Consider the following 18,910-nt stretch of genomic DNA (forward strand, 5'->3'; position numbering starts at 1 on the left):
GCATTCCACCCATATGTAATCAACTCTTCTCACGCGTCATAGCGGGTCTACCCCTGCAGCGTTCACATGTCCTATTTTATATCGGTGATGCCCCGCACACGAGCATTTACTCCGGAGTAAATTTTTAAACCACCTCCTGAGCAGGGTTAACTTTGCTCCCGTTAAAGCGATTTTCAGGGGCTACATTGGTCTAACTTTGTACGTGTGAACACTCTACAGGGGACAGCCTCGGTGGTACACCGCAGTAAATTAAAAAGAAAGTTGCCGTGTGAACACCCCTTTTGTCGTACATGTTGTTCGGTGGCATACAGGGCTCGAGTCAAGTCCACATTTATCAAGTGGAGGTCAAATCAGAGTCATAAAGGTCCATAGTTTCACGACTGCAAAATTAGAGAAAGGTAATTAGGATCAACACTTTGTTTCGATGGGATAGAAACTTTTGCTTTCTTCACTGTGTCTGCAGATAAACAACAAAAACAATTTAAAAAACAATGTTGCTTTATTAATGGTGGCCGTGCCTCGGGCAAGAGACAAGGAGGAAATTGGGCACCGGGGTGTTGCAAACTGCACAGAGCAGTGAGAGTCGGCTATATACCGGTGCCATACTCAAAGCTACTGAATGAACACGAATGTGTTGCTGCAGCACGTTTAGCTGTCCCCGATTCCCACCCAGATTCTGTGGGTGGGACCCGCTTTAACAAAGAGAATCAGTCGTTTTGTGTTACTCAAAGAGAAATAAATTCTTCTGCAAAAATGTATTTTAACAAAGTAAAGTGAACAAAAGTGTCTGATCAATCAGATAGCTATTTTGAGAATCGGAAAAACTTTATTTCACGTTTAATTTTGACGTTCAATTTGAAAGATAAAAAAAGATAGGTGGACTTGGTCATATTGCTAAAATTATTTTGCGAGTCCGATGGCCAAATTGGACTCAAGTCAAAGACAACAAAACACTGTCGTCTCTGAGTGCAGACTTGAGCACCACAGCCCTGTTGATATGGCTTTGAAATGATTGGCGATGTTAGTCGGACTTGTCTTACCATGAGCACGGCGCTCCAGCAGCTCAGACTCTGAGCTTTAGTACAGTATATATATTTTGAACAGATTCGCCCTAAGGGATGCTCAAGGCTGTCAAGCCCTTCTTGCCGCCCTTGAGTGCCATCCTCAACAGTTTCGTTCAGCTGAGGAGAGGAAATGACTCTGGGGTTGGAGTTCATCATGAGCCTGGGAAGCTCCCCACTCCTCCATTTGAAGTATCATCCTCAACAACAAGCTGTTGACAGTTCAGAGAAATGGTGCACTCAATCAGCAGGTACTGTACACAGCGTAATTTGTACCTTTGCCAATTGATTGGACTGCTTCATTATTCACAAAAGGGCGGCTTGTGCTCTTTAACAGTGAAAAAAGCTTTGAATCCACCGGGCTGTTTAAAAAAAAAAAATGTTTGTACAAACAGAACAAATGGAGATACTTGACAATTGGCCCAACATTCCCGGGAGACTTACAGTACGTATTTCATTGGCTTCTCCTGTTGTTCTAGCACAGTCACATTCCTTGTGTGGTGTGTCCCAACCGAATGAGATTACGTTAAGTAATATTGTAGAAATTTCTTCTTCATTTTCTTATGCTAATAAAGTGTTTTTTCAATGGTGGGGGGGCGGGGGCTCTACATATTTGAAGTGGCTTAGTTTTAATATGTGTACTTTGCCCATCTATGAGTGTACCATTTTTACCAACTGTATTATCTTAAAAAGTACCGTATTTTCACGACTATTCGACGCATCGTACTAATGGCCGCAGTCTCATTAATGGGTGACATTTCTGTATTTTACACATACACAGGACACATCGTACTAATGGCCGCAGTTTTACAGTGGTAAAACATACGCCAGCTTAAACATACGGCATGCATGCGCGCACTCTAACACGTTAGCTTGAAGCATACGGTAGCATGCCAAGACAGACAGATAAGATAAAAACACGTTTTTAAAAAGGCAACGAAAGCAGAACTGAGTTTGGGTGTATTTTATTTAGCCATCATACAATGTTCTCACGTTTATCGATCAATCATCACCCAGAAATCCATCAAAGTCCTCATCCTCTGTATCAGAAGCAGAGGACTGCACATCTCAGTTGTCATTGAACGCATCACATGCTAGTGTGAGTTGCTACGCATTGCCGAGCGGAAAGAAGGAGTAGCAACAGCAAAGTCAACATTTCTCTCGTGTGAAGCTTTCCCACATTTGAAAGTAAAGAACAGAGCGAAACATGGTGGCACCGCGTGTGTGTGTAGAAAGAATTGAACAATTGTGCAAGTACCGTAATCCATCAAAAACGCTGCGTTCCCTCTCGTTGTTGCGTATTGTGGCGTAACTCGCCAAGTGCTGCCTCTCACTCTTTGTAAAGTTGTGTTTGCCACCGATCATCCATTGTTCCCATGCCGTTTGCAACTTTACTTTGAACGCCCGGTTGATGCCAATGTCCAGCGGTTGGAGTTCTTTAGTCAAGCCTCCGGGAATAACGGCAAGCTCAGAGTTCATTTGCTTGACTTGTTTTTTCACCGCTGCTGTGAGATGGGCACGCATGCCAAAAGATAACCGGTGGCTTTAAGTTTGAACTGAGCTTCGTAGGCGTCTCTTTTTGTCGAATTTATTTTCAGGGGTTCTTAGAAACCAAAACCGGAGTTGTTTTGCAACAATGCACATTGCCACACTCTATACAAGTGTTGGTACTGGCTTGAGGCGTCCACTTACACGCCCACCCTTCACCATTGGCGGACTAGCTTGCCTGTCCTCTCTCTCCCTCTCTCTCCCTCTCCATATATGTATATATACACGCCCACCCTTCCCTGATTGGCCGACTTCTTTCCCGCATGCCTGGCCACAGTCACTTCCGCCTTTTCTCTATATAAACAGCGTGTCGGCCGTCAGTCAGATTTTGGAACTCCGTGCATATAAAGGACGCTCCGCACCATAAGGCGTCCTGTCCATTTTGGAGAAAATTTAAGACTTTTAATGGCGCCTTATAGTCGTGAAAATACGGTAACCAAAAAAACAAACAGAAAAGGTTACAATGTATCACTTTGAATCGTGTGTGAGACAAGCAAACAGGTGTCCAAAGAGCAGTAGCCCAAGAAAATGACAAGAGGAACACATATAACCGGGTTTAAAATGTTTTAATGTAATGTACAGTATGTGGCTACTGCATTGTTGATTCCGACTTCGAAAAGCTGCAGTCCAGTATAGTGGACAGGATTTGGATGCTGAATTGAAGAGCCAAATCAAATATCCAAATACAAGTTTCTATTAGAATTTGTTCATACATTCATTTATTTTAGATCCTGCCTATCCTCATATAGGTTTGTGGGGTGTGCTGAAGCATAAAGTTAATTTGAGATCTGAAGGTTAGAAAGTATGCATGTATGATCCACTACTTATCGTGTGGTCCCCTGCCATAAAACAAAGGTGCTCCACAGAACCAGTGCTTCAAATGTGTGCAAAAAAAGGCATAAAAGCAGAGCAGAGGACTAAACAGGGTTTAGTATGACTAATTTGAGTGGAGACCTTCATCGTGGGTCTGGTTTGTAGCAGGTGAGGTGATGCACAGCATTTCGGCTTGCAACTTCAGTTATTCGATAACAGTGGCTGTAAAATATACCTGATTGTCAATTAATGGATCAATCCAAGTTTGCAATATCATTTCCCTGCAGCGTTTGTTTTTTTTTTTTTACTATCCTGTCAGGTAACATTCTCCAAAGTGATTTAGAATTTGCAGGGGTTGATAACAACAATGTTATTGTCTTATGCTCACCACCTGCATTGAGTAACAAATCCTTTTGACTTTCGACCACTTCTCGTTTTTAAATAACTTGCAGTGATTAAAAACATTTTCAGAATGTGAAATGTCATTTGTAGTTTTTATAGACAGATTGATCACATGCAAATAACCCCCTCACTCACTTTTGACAGAAACTTGACATCATGCCCAATCTTTGCTTGCTTGACAGAATTATTTTAAGAACTGATACATTGATACAGACCCTTGTGAGGAAGGATAAGCACATCAGAAAATGGATGGATGGACATCGATACAGTATGTAAGTGACAAACATACTCCTAACATTCAGAGATTCTGTTAAGCAGGCAAATAGGAAGCCATTTCACAAACTTATACACATCGATTTAAATACATCTGGTTACCTTCAGGTTCCAGAAATTTTAACAGACGGAAAGAAAGAGAAGTGACATAAATCAAATGTAGTCCAGTCGCTCTCTAACAGCGAGGACTCAAGCTCATTACATTCGATCGCCCGGTCCTGCACTATCGTCACCTCATTCACCCAGTTATCAGGATGTACTGAAGTAGAAAAAAAGTATATTTTCTTTTAACTGTTTTGCTACAAACCAATTTCAATGAACTGATCAGAGGACGTTCCTTGATATTGGCCGTTCGGACAATTCAGGCGGGTTTGTTAATGTTACCTTTCAAGGCCCAGCAAAGACATTGTACAACAAGGGCAGAATTATAACTGCCCATTCCAAAAAGAATTCAAATGAATAAATAAGCAATCACAGCAATGCATTACAGTGTTAAGGCGATTTTAAGCTGTTGTGTTTTTAGTGGAAAATGGGGATGGATTCAGATTTGGGGAGGACAGGTAGCAGAGAGTTCCAATGCTGGTGGTAACAGATATTAAAGTCTCAGGACCTGGATCAGGACATGCAACATTTTGCTTCCAAGGTAAAAAGAAGGCTGCATCAAAGAATAACATTGATGGAACATATTCAATTTGTCGAAAATCCTAAGGTGTGAGAATGTTCAAGAGCAACCTTATAGCTCATTCAGCACCACTTTTAACACTTGCCGTTATTCAGTACAGTATTTAGTAGCATTCGTTACCCATGAGATATGGTAGGGGTTTCACTGAACATTTATAAATATGTCAATATGAACTATACTCTGTGTGTGTGTGTGTGTGTGTGTGTGTGTGTGTGTGTGTGTGTGTGTGTGTGTGTGTGTGTGTGTGTGTGTGTGTGTGCATGCGTGTGTGCATGCGTGCTTGTGTGTGTGTGTGTGTTTAGCTGCACTGTATTTTAATGTTGTTCATTATGGTGGTACTTGGAGAATCAAGTATTTTGAGGTCGTACTTGGTTTAAAAACTTTGAGAACCACTTTTCTCACAGTTATTAGATCAGGAACAATTTCTTACACTTCTCACACTTTTAGATGTCTGCTCCTAAGGACTGCAGCATCAAATATTTAAGACCGTGGCAGTTGTTAGACCTTGTCAAATAGTGAGGCAAAACATTTTTTCCCCAAATTGTAGCATTTTATTAATCAATTGTAAAGACTTTTTGAGATCAATATTAACCTATTGAATAAATATTTACAATCTGGCCTGTGATTCTCAGATTTTCATCAAATCATAATGTAGTAATACATCTCTAAAATTATATACAGCAACACTTGCACATTTAGCTGTATGAATGACAAGCAAGGATAGATTTTTTTTTCTTTGCAGAACATTGTGAATCAATGACTTGATTTGAGGAGCATGTTTCCAACTTTGTGGAGCAAAAGACAGAGGTAAAAAAAAAGAAGAAGCAAAAGTAAAAGAAGACTACAATGAGGACATCTAAGAAAATGCAACCATAGATTTCTGTTTCCATAAGGATTTACTAAATCCACCAGGATTGTACCTTTTGGCTAGAATGTGACGTGTGATTTTGGTTAAGGTAAGACCAACTTTAAATTAAAGCATTTTGGCGTTTTAGTAGTTAAAGCAGTGGCAGGCAGCCACCAGCCTGCTTCCGCTGTATTGAAAATTTTAATAGATTGGCAAAAATGTGTGTGTGTGTGTTTGTGTGAATGTGCATGTGTGCGTGCGTATGTGTGTGTGTGCGTGCGTGCGTGCATGTGTGAATATCTCTGAGTAGCCACCATAATATGGAGATGCACTGACATTTTATTAAAATTAGATTTTTCATTTGACGGACTGGATGTGTTGTTTTTTTTCACTGACAGAAGTGATGATGGAAGCGTGTTAAAATAACACGATGGACTGACGATAACAGTTTGATTTAGCTTAAAATGACAGACTGACAATGAAGGACAGGTGCCCAAGTTGATGGCAAATGACGGACTAGGAAAATTTAGCAAATTGCCCACCTGTGTTTAATATGCCAGTCTTGTCATTCTTAGGTTAGCTTAGCATTTGGCATTGCCATCTTTTCTCATCACCCCTTTGTATAACACTTGTCAGAAGCCTTTGCTTATTTTGCAACCACGTGGGCGATGATTATTGCCTTCAGAGTAACTCCGCAATGTGTTTCGGCGCACTAGTAACCAGCCAATGCTGTGGCTAGCTCGCTGCTTCTACATAAGTAACACAGAGCTTCTCAACTCAACTGTATTTATAGAGCACTGTCAAACAGCCATCGCTGCATACAAAGTACCGTACATGGAGCAATTAACATATACAACAAACAGTAAAGCAAATCGGTAATAAAGACGGCAGAAAGCACCGAACAGCAAAACCAATAACAAATCTAAGTCATGCTGAGTCAAATGCCAAAGAATACAAGTGAGTTTTGAGGCGGATTTTGAAGGTGGGCAGCGAGGAGGCTTGCCGAATGTTGAGTGGGAGGTCATTCCAGAGAGAGGGACCAGCAACGGAAAAGGCTCGATCCCCTCTGAGCCTCAGTTTATCGACCTCAGTGATATGAGCCTAGCAATGGTTTTTGGGAACATCTCAGTGGTTCTTCTGCAAAATTCTTATCACAGTCGTCTTGGCGCTTGAGTCTTTTGCTATTCAATGTTTTAATGAGACACAAAATATACATTTTGACTCCCTACCAGCAATGCGAGACAGCATATTTCGAGCCTTGAGCATGTACATAAAAAAACTAACCAACAAAAATAAAAGATTAACACCTGAGAGCTACCCTAAGTTTTGCAGAGCGCGCTCGAGCATTGTCTTTAACATCAGCCTTTGTTGGGGTGATCACCTTCTTTTGCAAAGAATGCCAATAAGCAATTGCGCCATCCTTTTTTCTCTCCACGGATATTTTCTTCCCAGTGATTTGCTTCACCATGCCAAAGTAATACTGCTCTGTATTTGTCAAATCATCACCCTGAAGGAAGCGCTTGACGATTCGGTCTTCTAAAGAGTGAAATGTGATGACGCAGAGACGTCCTCCAGATTTCAGTGCTGTCTGGGCAGCGCGTAAACCAGCATGAAGTTGGTTCAACTCGTCATTCACAAAGATGCGCAGAGCTTGAAAGGTCTTGGTGGCCACATGCGCAGGTCGGTGAAGTCTGTCCTTTCGAGCATACATAGCAGCTGCAGGAAATGATCCTAGAGACAGACACAGAAAATATTGTAATGTCTACATTACACAATATATGATGGTGACCATTGAAGTACTACAAACACAACTAAATAAGAAACAGCTTCTTATTTCAGAAAATTGTGGTGCAGAACTTTGGACTTGAATGTATTCGGTTACAAAGTTTCTTTCTTTGGTTGTAATTTTCTGGAAAGCAGCATAACCTTTGAACAAAGAAGAAAAGCCAAGCCACTTATGTCTGACCCTCTTAACATGGAGAAACTATGACAGTAAACTCCTATGTCTAAGGGGGTGTCCAGTCATTCTGCGGTGAAACCTCAATTCTGATGCTTACACCCGTGACCTTGTATTTTTGGTTGCTTCCCAAAGCTCAGAAGCAGGGATGAGTATGGTAGATTATGGTAGAGGCGCTGTTGAATTCATCGTGACATTAGGGCTGGATGATATGGAAATTCAAATTTAAATTGTGATTTCGATTTTGACTCCTCGATTTTTAAAATGAGGAGAAAGGATTAATGTGCAAAATGGCGCGGTGCGTTTCTAAGTCCCTGACATTGTGAAAGTATCTTGAATGCACTTGAATCTGCCTTTATTTCGGATCTGCTCTTAAATTTTAGTCCTCACTCGAACAACGCCTTTAAAACACGTTATCGTGATGGAAACCACAGCCTTGTTGCATTTTTATCTTGATGTTATTTACTGTCCCCCTGGCCCTTACAACACTGGCTTTTTAGATTATTTTTCTGAACTTGACTTGGTAACTCACGGAGATAGTATACTAATTGGGTGTGACTGAATTTCCTGTCGGAACAACTTACCATGGCATTTCAGACACTATGATTGATCCTCTCAAAAATGGTAACACTATAGATTTAGAACTAACCCTTGGCTAAGCATTCTCAAATGTAATAGTATTACTGTATACCACAATCAAAGCTGAAGCAGCCGCAATATTGGTTCTTCAAACACTACTGTGCTCTCTGAGCTATTGGCCCTGGCAACTGCTTCCTTTCCTTCTTATATTGATTGTTGAATACTCTTAACTCTGTAGCTCCATTAAGACTTAAAACTCATCCTAAAAGGCCTCTTCCATGGTTTAGAGATGAAACACACACAGTTAATCTTGAAATTTGAGTGCAAATGCTGTGCAACCAAACTTGAGGTCTTCCATCAGGCACGGTGTGATAGCTTTCTGAAATACAATGACTCACTCATTTTAGCTAAAACTAATTAATTCTCAAGAATAAATATTCTCAATAAAAATAACACCAAATACTAATTTGACTAAATTTAATACAGTGACAATTCTAATGCGATAGCTGCCAACCTCAAATAGCCCCTCGCCCCATTCAGATTACGATATTATGCTTTTTTTTTTACTCAGAAGATTAAGCTCATTAGGAACAAGATTAAGGCTAACAAACATCAAACAACGCTAAGCATCTCTTGAAAGCCTTACAAAACTTGTTAGTGTGGCAAAACAAGCAGGCAAACTCATTAAAGAACTGTTTACGATTTTAGGACCTTCCATCCATCAAATATATTCATTCATTCATTCATTCATCTTCCGTACCGCTTCATCCTCACGAGGGTCGCGGGGGGTGCTGGAGCCTATCCCAGCTGTCTCCGGGCAGTAGGCGGGGGACACCCTGAATCGGTTGCCAGCCAATCGCAGGGCACACAGAGACGAACAACCATCCGCGCTCACACTCACACCTAGGGACAATTTAGAGTGTTCAATCAGCCTGCCATGCATGTTTTTGGAATGTGGGAGGAAACCGGAGCACCCGGAGAAAACCCACGCAGGCCCGGGGAGAACATGCAAACTCCACACAGGGAGGCCGGAGCTGGAATCGAACCCGGTACCTCTGCACTGTGAAGCCGACGTGCTAACCACTGGACTACCGGGCCGCCCTCCATCAAATATAATAAACTTATATTTGATTACATTGAAGCAATGCTCTCTTTTTCAAATGCACATTAACAAAATTACTTGAACTGTGTTTTTCCACCTTCACAATATCACTAAGATTATTTTATCTGCTGGTGACGCAGAAACCATAATTCATGTGTTTGTTATGTCTTGCCTCGATTATTTCAATGTATTGCTCTCTAGTCTTCCTATGTCTCGTATTAAAAGCCTGCAGTTAGTGCAAAATGCCAGATACCAGCCAACTTGCATTGGCTTCCAGTCCACTTGAGATGCAATTTCAAGGTTTTGCTACTTACTTCTATGGCTTAGGATCTTGTTGACTTACTGGTACCCTATGCAGCATTCCGAAACTTCATTCGCAAAACGCTTTCAGTGATTCCGAGAGCCAAGTCAGCAGGTTCTAGAGCATTTTCGACTCGGGCTCCAGTGTTCTGGAATGCCTCACCCAGTGAAATTAGAGTCGCTGTCTCACTAGAAATGTTTAAAACATGACAAGGACTCATTTGGACACTCTCACATTTAGTTGAACTGCATCTTGGCCTGTTTGACTACCACTTCTTTTGTTTGTTCTTCACCAACCTCCCTGATCTGGGGAGGAGACTCGCTGAATAGGGGCTTCTATGAAGATTTCTTCATTGACCAACTGGGCCGGGTTTCGAGGAGGACCCACCTCTCCGAAGATGTCTCCCTACAACATTTCATCTTGTGAAATGGATCACGATGGATGCATTTCGTTCACATCTGAAGTCATACTTGTTTTTGTAATGTGAAGGAGTACATAAAATGATCGTATTTGACAAAAATAAAAAATAAGAAAATCCTAATTGGGCATCATGCCATGGAGTGGGATATATAGCCTTAGAGCTGTACTCTAAAACCTGACAAGACCCGAACTCTTGCAAGGCATGCATTTTTATTTTCTCTTTGAAAATTGGGACCTGATGAGTGTAAAAATAAAGAATTATCTTTTTACTTGATGAAACGTCCTCGTAAGTGGACGCCAGGCCCTTAGAGTCCAAAATTTAACATTATAGTCTTGAAAACCAAAGACATCATGTCCACACATCCAGGTCCCAGGAGAGTATCCTCCTGGGATTTTGTGACTACGTATTTATGGACCAAATAGACAGTAGTAGCAAGTCTCGGCTGCTGTACTCCTGCAACACCATCCACAGAACAGTACAGGGCATGTGGTAGAATGTCTTTTCTGTGCGCACAAAACATATGTGGATTGGTTGAACAACTCTGATGCACATTCTAGTACACTTGTTAGTATGTACTGATGGTCTTGTGTTCCATGGCCTGGGACGGAAACTACCTTGTAGGCTGAAATAATAGCAGGGCTCTGTGATCACATTCCCAAGAATAGAATTTTCCTAGGTGGCTGACAAGCGGTGGTCCACTGGTTAGAGCGTGAACCTCACAGTGCAGAAGTTACAGCTCCGGTTTCCCTGTGTGGAGTTTACATGTTTTCCCCGGGCCTGCGTGGGTTTTCTCTGGGTACTCCGGTTTCCTCCCACATTCCAAAAACATGCAGGACACGTTAATGGAATACTTAAAATTGTCCTTTGGTGTGGGTGTTAGCGTGGATGGTTGTTTGTCTCTGTGTGCCTTTGGATTGACTGGCAACCGGTTCAGGGTGTCCCTTGTCTACCGTGCGAAGACGACTGGGATAGGCTCCAGCACCCCACGACCCTTGTGAGGATTAAGCGGATCAGAAAATGGATGGATGGATGGCTGACCAGCGTGGTAGCTCTACAGTTGAAGCATCCATTCTGCCTTTCACCCTGCATAACCATCTGCGAATCCAGAATATTGTCTAAAACTAGAGATCTAGGGGACAAAAGATAAGATGGGACACATGGAAGACACTCATTAAAAAGGCTACCCAGTTAAATAAATACTCTGCTTGGGCAAATGGCACTTGTGCAGTGCTAATGTATTTATATCATTAATGCAGCATGAGTCAAGCATTGACGGCAACAAAAATGAGATTACTTATTGAAGTGACAGAAGGGCAGCAGAACTGAGCTGCGGGTCCATCCGGGCCACGAGAGCCTCAATGCAGAGCAGATGGACATGGTGTTGACTGGCGAATGTGTCATTAAAATACTTAAGTCAGTGGAACCAAATGTTTGTAATTCATGAACGCCATGTTCATATTTCAAATGTTGTTGTTGACTGACTGTTAGACTCAGCTGCCAGAACTTGTAACCATGCAAAATTTACCTTGCAGTAATATATTCATGATTCTATGAAAAAGGTCAGTAAACCTTGCTAAACTGCACATGAAATAAAAATGCAGACATCGGAGAAGGTGGCTTTAGATGACAGGTACACTACACTTGTCTCTTCATATACTGCTCTAACCAAAAGTGGAAGGAAAATTTAGTCCTTTGTGGGCAATATAAATCTGATGGGCTAAAGGCAAGACACCCCGTTCTATGGCATGATGGCCGTTCATAAACGGTGGTCGACCAGGTGGAGTGGGTGTGGTCGTCTCATACATGGATCTGGCATATTACCTGTTCATGTGAGATTGATTTAGTGTTTTTTCCTTCAATTCATGTCACTACCTCCAAAATAGTGTGCTGATTGCCTATACATTTTCACGGGTTTAAAGTGGACCACAGTATGAATGTGCATATGAATTTTGGAGGCGATGAAATCACCAATTGAGACAATTAGTGACAACAGCCGTGGACAGGCTGAGATGAGAAAAATAAATACATAAATAAAAACAAGAGGAAATTAAATGCCTACTTGTAGTAAAATTCATCAGTAAAAAAAAACAACTCCTTTTATGGGTGTGAATTTTAGTGCTGACATGCTTTTTACAGACAGACCTAACATATTCAATGTTTATAACTTTTGGAAGTAATTAAGTATCTGTGGATGCCACTTTGATATTGCTACACTATCACAAAACAGCTGGACTACTTAAAACTGATGTGATTTTGAAAATTGTGATTTTACTGAGAAACATAATTAATCTAGTAGCGTGGCTGCTGGCCAACAAAGCCGTTTTTCGTTGTAAGCATAACATTGTATACAGAGGCTGTGTGTCCGAATCTGGCCCAAGCCTTCCGATGTGGAGTTTGCATGTTCTCCCTGTGCCTGCATGGGTTTTCTCCAGGTACTACGGTTTACTCCCACATTGCAAAAACATGCATGGTAGGTTAATTGAACACTCTAAATTGTCCCAAGGTGTGACTGTGAGTGTTTTGTCTTTGTGACCTGCAATTGGTTGGCAACCAGTTCAGGGTATAGCCTGCCGGCTGCCCGAAGACAGCTAGGATAGACTCCAACAGTGCGACCCTCGTGAGGATAAGCAGATCGGAAAATGGATGGATAGATATTATTCATTTATATTTTATATATATATATATATATTTTTTAGAGCTTGTGTTTTGAGTGAACTTTTTTCTTTAGAAAATACCTTAAGTTCATTATTGTATTCCGAACGAAATATACAGTACATATACTGTACATATATATATATATATATATATATATATATATATATATATATATGAGGTTAGCGGCTGGATAGCTCAGTTGGTAAGGCATCGGTTTGGCATACGGCAGACGGTGGTTCGAATCCCGCTTGGGGCAAAAAATGAGCACATAACACCATCCAGTGTGGGTCCTCGGGCAAGATCCTTACCTCATACAATGATGAGAGACAATAAAACAAATGACATGCCGGATCAGACGTCGCCTGGCCAAACGACGTCTGCGTCAGGTGCTGGGGAACCAGAGCACCTTGATGAAAAATGGGCGACTGGAACAAAGCGGAGATGGGCGAAATGTGATAACATGGCTCTGTTGGAATGCTACTACTCAAGCAACCCCAGTCAGAGGGGTTACATGCAGAGAATGTGGGCTAAATGGTTACTTCGAAACCCACAGTCACGGTTGACCACGAAACAACTAGTAGCTCAGTGTTCCAACATCCACGAACGGCAACTGCTGTCACAACTTGAGATTGATGAGGTACAACGCAGGTTCCATGGTGAAGGGCCCCAGGCTGCCAGATCAGAGGAGGAGGTCATACAAGAGATGATATACGCTGATATACGCTTCAGCATCAGTACCAGGAGACTCTGGGCTATAAGAGCAACCATGGAAACCATGAGATACGTTACCCACCATGGAAAAGACGGTTGGAGGCTAAGATCAAGGCGGCCCGGAAAGATGTGAGTCAATTGACGGAGGCCCAGAGAGGTGTGATGAAAAGGCCGATACCCGAGAGGTACATCCAGATGACCATACCTGAAGCACTCGAAACTGCCAAACAAAGGCTCCAAGCCTTGTCCAGTCGCCTAAAGCGATACATGAAAGAGAATGAGGCCAGACGAATAAACAGGCTGTTCGCAACACAACCTGCGAAAGTGTACGCTCAGTGGCAGGGTCCTAACAACAGAGCTGACCACCAAGACTGGAAACTGAAAGGTACTGGAAAGGCATATGGGAGAAGGAGGTTGCACATAACAGCAGTGCACAATGGCTGGTGACCCTGAGAGAGGAGCACAGCAACCTCCCTGAACAGAACCCAGTTACCATAACAGTGGCAGACGTAAGAAATCGGCAACATCGGAACTGAACGACTATAGGCCTGTCGCCCTGACGTCTGTGGTCATGAAGTCCTTTGAACGCCTTGTGCTGAACCACCTAAAGAACATCACTGGACCCCTGCTGGACCCTCTCCAGTTTGCCTACCGGGCAAACAGGTCTGTGGAAGACGCAGTCAACATAGGTCTGCACTACATCCTCAAGCACCTCGACAGCACAGGGACCTACGCAAGGATTCTGTTTGTGGATTTCAGCTCTGCGTTCAACACCGTCATCCCGGAACTCCTCACCCCCAAACTACTCCACCTCGGTGTGTCCCCTGCGATCTGCCAGTGGATCCTCAGCTTCCTGACGGGACGGTGAGACTGGGAGCAACAACATCATCAATACGCACCACCAGCACTGGAGCCCCACAGGGATGTGTCCTCTCGCCACTGCTCTTCTCTCTCTACACAAACGATTGCACCTCAACAGATCCAGCTGTCAAACTCATAAAGTTTGCAGACGACACCACGGTCATCGGTCTCATCAAAGACGGCGACGAGTCTGCGTACCGCCAACAAGTGGAGCAGCTGGAGCTCTGGTGCAGCCGACACAACCTCGGGCTGAACACGCTCAAGACTATAGAGATGATCGTGGACTTCAGGAAACATTCTTCTCCTCAGTTGCCCCTCACACTATCCAACTGCCCTGTGTCAACCGTCGAGACCTTCAAGTTCCTGGGAATCACAGTCTCCCAGGACATGAAGTGGGAAGTCAACACCATCTCCATCCTGAAAAGGGCCCGGCAGCGGATGTACTTCCTGAGGCTGCTGAGGAAGCATGGCCTGCCACAGGAGGTGCTACGACAGTTCTACACGGCAGTCATCGAATCAATCCTGTGTTCTTCTATCACGGTTTGGTTTGGGGCCGCCACAAAAAAGGACAAAATCCGACTTCAACGGACAGTTAGGACGGCAGAAAAAATCGTTGGCACCGCCCTACCCACTCTTGAAGACTTGCACACTGCAAGAATAAAGACAAGGGCACGGAAAATCCTCCTGGATCCCCCGCACCCTGCCCACCACCTTTTTCAGCCACTCCCCTCAGGCAGACGCTACAGATCCATGCGCACCAAATCCAGTAGACACTTAAACAGCTTCTTCCCTCTAGCCATTAACTCCTTAAACAGTCACTGACATAGTCACTCTTCTTGCACCACAAAATGGTTCTACAAAACTACTGGTATACTCTAAAATGGTTCAATGATTTTGTTGTTTACGATGATACTAGTGCAGCGTGTTATACCGGAGACAAATTCCTTGTGTGTTCTACATACTTGGCCAATAAAGATGATTCTGATTCTGGTACAGGAAAGAGTCTCAGATATGAAGAACTGGACAGCACCAGGCCGGGACATGGTCCACACCTACTGGCTAAAGAAACTCACAGCACTCCATGAGCGCCGAGCAGTACAAATGAACCAGCTGCTGAGGGATGGAACTCAACCAGAATGGCTAACCGAAGGGCGAACGATCCTGATCATGAAGGATCCCTCGAAGGGTGCAGTTCCATCCAACTATCGGCCAATAACCTGTCTCTCCACAACATGGAAGCTCATGTCAGGCATCATTGCGGCTAAGATAAATGGACACATGTATCAATACATGAACGAAGCACAGAAGGGCATTGGTAGAGATACCAGAGGAGCCAAACATCAGCTCATGGTTGACAGAACAGTCGCACAAGACTGCAGGTCCCGACGTACCAACCTGTGCACAGCTTGGATTGATTACAAGAAAGCCTATGACTCGATGCCACATACATGGATCACTGAATGCTTGGAGTTGTATAAGGTGAACAGGACCCTAAGAGCCTTCGTTGCGAACTCGATGAGGATGTGGAAAACCACACTTGAAGCCAATGGCAAGCCACTTACCCAAGTGTCCATCGACCTGGTAACACCCTGTTCCTGTCTTTTGGGTTTCTTAATATGACTCCCCCAAATGAGATATATTACAAAGTTAAAGACTAAATGAAAAAACAACAATGGAATGCAACAAGAACCATCAACAACTGAAATGTAGTCAAAGCCCATCAGGACAAAATTTACAACAAAATGTAAACCTAACCTTTATAAGTCACAATTCGCAGTACTGAAAGAGAACCTACCCTAAATTGTCAATGCAAATAGTGAAGTTCGCTCTTTGAGAGGCTCTCTCTAATCCATACAGGAGTCTTAGCATCAAACATACACCGATAAGAGCGTTGGCAATGAAAAAATAAGTAACACACCAGTGGAACCAGTGGAAACTGTTCCCTGAGAAGGTAGCACACAAACTGATATTTCTGTGTTTATTAAGTGATATGAACTGATTAATACATGACAGGTGCTCAAAGAAAATCACCTCAGACTGTTGTTAAATGTTGATATTCATTTGTTAGTTACAAATGAGGTTCTGTCTTTTTTCCAATTTTTTTCCCCCTCATTACCTTGCTACATTTTATCTTCTCAGTGTAGTATGTTTCTGATAAATCAATTTATCAGAAACATTTTGGGGGTTTCAATTTAAAATAAAACAAATATATATTGGGTTGTGGGGTACAGGTTTACACCATTTAATATAAAGGCCCATATAAGACCTTTAAGAGAAACTGCAATAAATAGGGAAGTGAGTGATGTGGCATTTCTCCCTCCTGCACAGCCTAAGGTGTGAGTCACACTGCAATCAATACAATGCCTGCACGGAGAGACCAAGCCCAAGTCTCCCCACACCAAGCCATGTGCTCTCTTCGCCTCTCTAATTCATCTTTCAAAGGTCCAGCAGACAGATCCACAGAGAAAGGGGGAGCTTACCATGTGTGTTAAGAGAACCAGAATAACATGTAAAGGTGGCTTGCATGTGAAGTCGCTTATGCTTTTTTTTTGTTCGCTCACCATCTTGGGTAGATAGCATTCGACTGTTTGCATTTGACTGCATAACATGGCTCTCGGTTGCTCTTAAAATGATACCCTCTTGCTGTTATAAGAACACCAGGAGAGAAAAAGACCAATGTTGCTTTCGGATTCCAAAGATAATAAGCACCGTGATCGAGAGACAGAAAAAAATGAGTGCTGTCAAACGATTAAAATATTTAATTGCGATTAAAAATGTGACTGTCATAATTGACTCATAATTAATCGTGATTATTCATTCATTCATTAATCTTCCGAGCCGCTTGATCCTCATTAGGGTCGCGGGGGTGCTGGAGCCTATCCCAGCTGTCTTCGGGCAGTAGGCGGGGGACACCCTGAATCGGTTGCCAGCCAATCGTGACTACTCACACATTTTTATCGTTTCAAATTTTCCCGGTAGTCCAGTGGTTAGCACGTCGGCTTCACAGTGCAGAGGTACCGGGTTCGATTCCAGCTCCGGCCTCCCTGTGTGGAGTTTGCATGTTCTCCCCGGGCCTGCGTGGGTTTTCTCCGGGTGCTCCGGTTTCCTCCCACATTCCAAAAATATGCATGGCAGGCTGATTGAACACTCTAAATTGTCCCTAGGTGTGAGTGTGAGTGCGAATGGTTGTTTGTTTCTGTGTGCCCTGCGATTGGCTGGCAACCGATTCAGGGTGTCCCCCGCCTACTGCCCGGAGACGGCTGGGATGGGCTCCGGCACCCCCCGCGACCCTAGTGAGGATCAAGCGGTACGGAAGATGAATGAATGAATTTTACATGAACATTTTTCACTTCAAGCAGTTATTCACACAGTCTCTCACACAATATCACTGTCCATCAAAAACAGTGACAAAATATATTTTGTCACACAACAGCTCCTTTAGCAGATCTTTTTCGGGAATCAAAACAGAGCAATATAAAATTATAAAGTGCACATCTAAGGTTAACTAGTACTCAGCCTATAGTGGATTTATGCCATGGTTGCATACTTTGTTTTTCTCAAGTTTGCTTTGAACACAGCAGTCAGGCTATGTTGATTCTGTTGGTCCATCTTGCGCGGAAGTCTCTCTACGGTTTTGTGTAGACCTCATTTCGGGTGACTACACTTGGTTCGATGACAACACTGGAGACGTTCTATTTTCGCAAGGGCTGCCACTGCAGCGCACCGTCACTGCCAGACGAACACAGAGAGGCTCCACCCGCTCTATTTATGTGCAGGGGCCCAATGCCTCTGGGGGTTCACCAAAGGCAACCTGGTCCGAGCTGAGCGACCAGACAAAGCACAGCTCAAAGACCCCTGATGATAAACACCAATTTTGGACCTGTCCTGGACAAACGGCACCAGGCCCCACTTCAGAGCTAGACTTGGACCCATGCGGCCTGGGAGTCCTTTTAAAGCACTAATTACCGTATTTTCACGACTATTCGACGCACCGTACGGTTGGTCGCAGTCTCATTAATGGGTGACATTTCTGTATTTTACACATATACAGACCGCACTGTACCAATGGCCGCAGTTTTACAGTGGTAAAACATACGCCAGCTTAAACATACGGCATGAATGCGCGCACGCTAACACGTTAGCAGGAAGCATACGGTAGCATGCCAAGACATACAGATACAAGCTAAAAACACGTTTTTAAAAAGGCAACGAAAGCAGAACTGAGTTCGGGTGTATTTTATTTAGCAATCGTACAATGTTCTCACGTTTTTCGATCAATCATCACCCAGAAATCCATCAAAGTCCTCATCCTCTGTATCAGAAGCAGAGGACTGCACATCCCAGTTGTCATTGAACGCATCACATGCTAGTGTGAGTTGCTACGCATTGCCGAGCGGAAAGAAGGAGCAGCAACAGCAAAGTCAACATTTCTCTCGTGTGAAGCTTTCCCACATTTGAAAATAAAGAACAGAGCGAAACATGGTGGCAGTGCGTGTGTGTGTAGAAAGAATTGAACAATTGTGCAAGTACCGTAATCTATCAAAAACGCTGCGTTCCCTCTCGTTGTTGCGTATTGTGGTGTAACTCGCCAAGCGCTGCCTCTCACTCTTTGTAAAGTTGTGTTTGCCACCGATCATCCATTGTTCCCATGCCGTTCGCAACTTTACTTTGAACGCCCGGTTGATGCCAATGTCCAG

At 43.2% G+C, this 18,910-nt stretch overlaps 1 protein-coding gene across 2 annotated transcripts in view; it reads right to left on the reverse strand.

The window, feature by feature from the left end:
- Positions 1–3,711: 3,711 nt before the first annotated feature.
- Positions 3,712–18,910, reverse strand: part of mettl15 (methyltransferase like 15) — an 80,397-nt gene continuing 65,198 nt past the window's right edge. For both annotated transcript variants that reach the window (XM_052063244.1, XM_052063245.1), the window contains one exon: positions 3,712–7,357. In XM_052063244.1, the coding sequence (XP_051919204.1) occupies positions 6,927–7,357 (431 nt within the window). In that variant the 3' untranslated portion in view covers positions 3,712–6,926. The remainder of the gene's footprint in view (positions 7,358–18,910) is intronic.

Source organism: Hippocampus zosterae, chromosome 4 (assembly GCF_025434085.1).
Source record: "Hippocampus zosterae strain Florida chromosome 4, ASM2543408v3, whole genome shotgun sequence".
In the NCBI taxonomy this organism is placed as follows: domain Eukaryota; kingdom Metazoa; phylum Chordata; class Actinopteri; order Syngnathiformes; family Syngnathidae; genus Hippocampus; species Hippocampus zosterae.